Source organism: Armigeres subalbatus, chromosome 2 (assembly GCF_024139115.2).
Source record: "Armigeres subalbatus isolate Guangzhou_Male chromosome 2, GZ_Asu_2, whole genome shotgun sequence".
NCBI classification, from domain to species: Eukaryota; Metazoa; Arthropoda; class Insecta; order Diptera; family Culicidae; genus Armigeres; species Armigeres subalbatus.
Window position 1 is genome coordinate 413,258,812 of NC_085140.1, and position 4,079 is coordinate 413,262,890.

General features: G+C 43.7%; 1 protein-coding gene across 1 annotated transcript; it reads right to left on the reverse strand.

Annotated features, from left to right (window-relative positions):
• Positions 1 to 1,751: 1,751 nt before the first annotated feature.
• On the reverse strand, positions 1,752 to 3,281 carry LOC134210284 (uncharacterized protein K02A2.6-like). The gene has a single exon (XM_062686331.1). It carries the CDS (start codon positions 3,279 to 3,281, stop codon positions 1,752 to 1,754), a length of 1,530 nt encoding a protein of 509 aa, XP_062542315.1.
• Between the last annotated feature and the right edge of the window lie 798 nt (positions 3,282 to 4,079).

The following is a 4,079-nucleotide window of genomic DNA, read 5'->3' on the forward strand; positions in this document are numbered from 1 at the left end:
TTATCTGGCAAGGAGTGTTGTGTGATGCGGCTATTTGCGGTGGATTGGAAACGAGTATCATTAATAATTTTATTTATATCCTATTGCTTCTGACTTCAGAGAAGAAGACAAATAAGTTCTAGTTTTAGTAATAATTATTATGCAGTACTGTAACTGTAACAGCTTGAAACTGTTTTGCACCCCGGTATTCTTTTACGTATCTAAGGGGATGGCGTCTTAACCCAAAGCTGCTAGACAACAAGCGTAACGACCGCTTTCTTGGTAGGTAGGCATGGAAGCCCTTTTTCCCAGAGTCCCAGGGCGTTGTCAGGGAAAGAGTGCTTTTGGTTAGGTGGTTCTGATTTAGGCATTACTATGTTACCTAAATAGTACTACGGCTACGATATTGGGAACTGCGCTTTTGGTATATCGGCGGGTATGCGGTGACGACCTGAGATGTGACGACTGATCATTGCGTCTAAGTGACGGCTTGATAACGGCCGGGTGGTGAAATATCGAGGAGCAAAATGGCAAGGAATGGATGAACGCGATGTGCTTTACTACAGGTGTGGCCCAAACCCTAAAGTAGTATTTGTTTGTCGTGTTTTGGAGAGTACAGTAAAAACAGCGTGCTTTCTCTTCGACCGACTATAACAGAATGACGTTTTATTTCATCGTATCAAGGTACATTGATCATAACAGGTGGAACAAAATTATAGAGACTAATATAATAATAGATTGGCGATCTAACTACTAGTAAATCATAACATCTCTTCCTCCCTAACAACTGTTCTTAAACAGATACATAGTCTGAAACATACAGTACATGTTAGTGAGTTAGTGACAACATTACAGATTGAGCCTGTTTGGTGGCTTCCTTACTCTGGTTGATTTTCTTGTTTCTTGGCCAGCAGTGTCTGTTACTAGTCTAGGCTCTTTCAAAACCGGGTTGTCGTGATTTATCTTGGTGATAGGGCTTTGAGGGATTTCACTAGATGGAACTGGACCAGCTAAGGGCATATGGGGTGTGGAAAGCGAAGTTTCACTTGATTGCTCAATAGCATTTCGGTTTTGTACCAGCGGTACGTTTTCATACGCGGAACTACGCTTAGGTAAACCATCAAACAGCTGAGTTTTGACCAAGGGACCTATTCGAAGCTGATCAACATGCCGCTTCCACAACCTTCCGTCATCAAGCTCGACCATATAGTGTAACTTACCAACGCGCTCGGTCACAACACCAAAACGCCATTTTTCCGCAGATAGAAAGTCTCTTGCCGCCACCCTATCGTTTACCTCGAATGAACGTACTGCTATCTCTTCCCCACGGGTAGAAGAGCCATCTCCTTTTGTCGGAATCATCAAATAAATGCGTGACCTGATCTGCCTACCGAACACTAACATAGACGGACTGCGACCGGTTGAAGGGTGAACAGTTCGCCTGTATGCCATCAAGATATTCTGTAATTCCGTTGAGATTTCTGAGCGAGAGCAACGCAAGGTTTTGATCTTGTCTTTAAACGTTTGGACATATCTCTCAGCTTGTCCGTTTGTTGCTGGGTGGTATGGAGCACCCATTTTATGGACGATTCCGTTTCTTTTCAAGAACATCTGGAACATATCGGATGTAAACTGGGATCCTCTATCCGGTGACAAGAACGGACGGTAAACCGAATGTGGCAAAAATTCTCGCAAACGGTTGATAGTAGTATCTGTTGAAATATCTGGGATTATTTTCACCTCTGGCCATTTACTGTATGCATCAACAATAATCAGAAAAAACAACCCATAAACGGCCCGGCAAAATCAGCGTGAATCCGCTGAAATGGCCCTGATGGTCGCTCCCAACAATGTACAGGAACTCGCTGGGTCAGTTCTTGTTCTTGCGCAATCCGGGCAATCGCGGGCAATATCCATGATGTCCTGATCAACGGTTTCCACCAGCAATAAGACCTAGCGAGAGACTTCATGCGAGAAACTCCGAAGTGTCCGAAGTGCAGCTCTTGCAAAACCCGCGTCCGAAGTGTTTCTGGAATATACACTCGAATTCCTTTCATCAAACAGCCGCTTTGTAGGGTAAATTCGGTTTGATCGATGCCGAATCTGTCACGGCCCTCCACGCATCTTCCGGATTTCAACCCTTGAAGTAGGTTCTTTACGCTTTTATCGTTGCTAGTGTGTTCTTCCAACTCCTCTATATTTATGGGTAAAGTTTCTATCTGTTCGAGTTCCAACACATCAACTTCTTCTACCATTTTATTATTGACGGCTTCCGAAATCGGTAAACGAGACATTCCATCGGCATTAGCATGATGTTTGGACGGGCGGTATCGAATTTCAAAATCAAACGACTGTAGAAAAACTGCGTAGTGTTGCATGCGTAATGCAGACAGCGTTGGCAGACCTTTATCTGGTGAGAAAATCTGGGTAACCGGTTTGTTATCCGTAACAAGTACAAATTTCCGACCAAACAAATATTGGTGGAATTTTTTTACGCCGTATATAATCGCGTAAGCCTCTTTGTCGACCTGAGTGTAGTTCTGTTGTGTAGTGTTCAACGTTTGGGAAGCGTACTGAATTGGATGCTCATTTCCGTCAGGGTAGATGTGACTTAGGACGGCCCCAACCCCATACGGTGATGCATCGGTTGCTAGCACGAGAGGAAGCGTTGTATCATAGTGTACCAGAACACGATCTGATTGCATCTCCGCTTTGACCCAGTTGAAAGCCAATTCGCATTTGTTATCCCAAATAAACGGTGTCTTATCTTTTAACAGATTATTGATAGGATATATCCGAGTGCTAAGATTCGGTAAGAACCTCCCATAGTAGTTTACAAGTCCGAGAAAGGCACGAACTTGTTCACGATTTTCAGGATGAGGCATTTCCTGAATGGCAGCTACTTTTTGCTTCGTTTTGTGAATACCGCGACGGTCAACGGCATATCCACAATATTCAATAGTGTCCGCAAAGAATTCACATTTAGAAACGTTCACCCGCATGTTATGCTCGTTGAATCTACGTAAAACCTCCCGCAGACGTTCCAGGTGGGTAGCAGCATCAGGACCAGTAACTTTGACGTCATCCAGAAAAACCGAGACTCCAGGAATACCTTGTAGTATTTGGGATATTTCGCGTTGAAATATAGCAGGCGCAGACGCCACACCATACATCAGCCTAGTAGGTTGAAACAAACCCAGATGCGTGTTGAGGGTAAGCACTTGTTGGTCCTCTTCGCGAACGCCCATTTGCAAATACGCTTGCGCTAAATCTAATTTTGAAAATTTCTCTCCTCCAGCCATATTTGAAAAAAGTTCGTCGATTGTGGGTAGAGGATGCTCGTCGACTAACAGGTTTTATTTACCGTTAGCTTATAATCGCCGCACAGCCGCACTTTATTTCCAGACTTCATAACAGGAACCACAGGTGTGCCCCAGTTGCTGTGATTGACTTTAACTAGCACTCCTGATTGCACCATATCGTTTATCTCCCGCTCAACGACGTCGCGAATAGCAAAGGGTAATGGACGAGCTTTAAGAAACACAGGCTTACAGTTTTCTTTCATAGTAATGGAAGCTTCAACCCCTGTTATCTTACCAATCGATTCACCGAAAACCGAAGAAAACTCATCCAACAACAAATTTAAAGCACTGGGGAATGGAGAACGTTCAACATTATTGACATTGGAGACAGATGTACCCATGATATCATTCCAACTCAATTGCAACGATCGCATCCACGCGCGCCCAAGAAGAGGGTGTCGATCTGTACTAACGACGAACAACCGCAAAGACTTATTTGTTCCTTTGTACGAAACATCGACTGAAACCGTTCCATACACTTCGATTATATTCCCACAGTAACTGCGAAGGTCCATAGATGTCTCCTGAAGTGGGAGATCATGAAAACATTTGATTTTATCACCAAGACTCATCAACGACACCGGCGAGCCACTGTCAACCTCAAATTTAATTGGCACATCATTGAGTTTAAGTTCAAGGAAAATCTTTGACAGCGAATTGTCATGTCCCCCCTCTAACTTACATACATCGACCATGCAGATTTCATTTACTTCAATGTTATCAGAGTACTCATCCTGT

Bases quoted from the DNA above. Each gene is read 5' to 3' on its own strand.
- LOC134210284 (XM_062686331.1), bottom strand. From the start codon at position 3,281: ATGGCTGGAGGAGAGAAATTTTCAAAATTAGATTTAGCGCAAGCGTAT.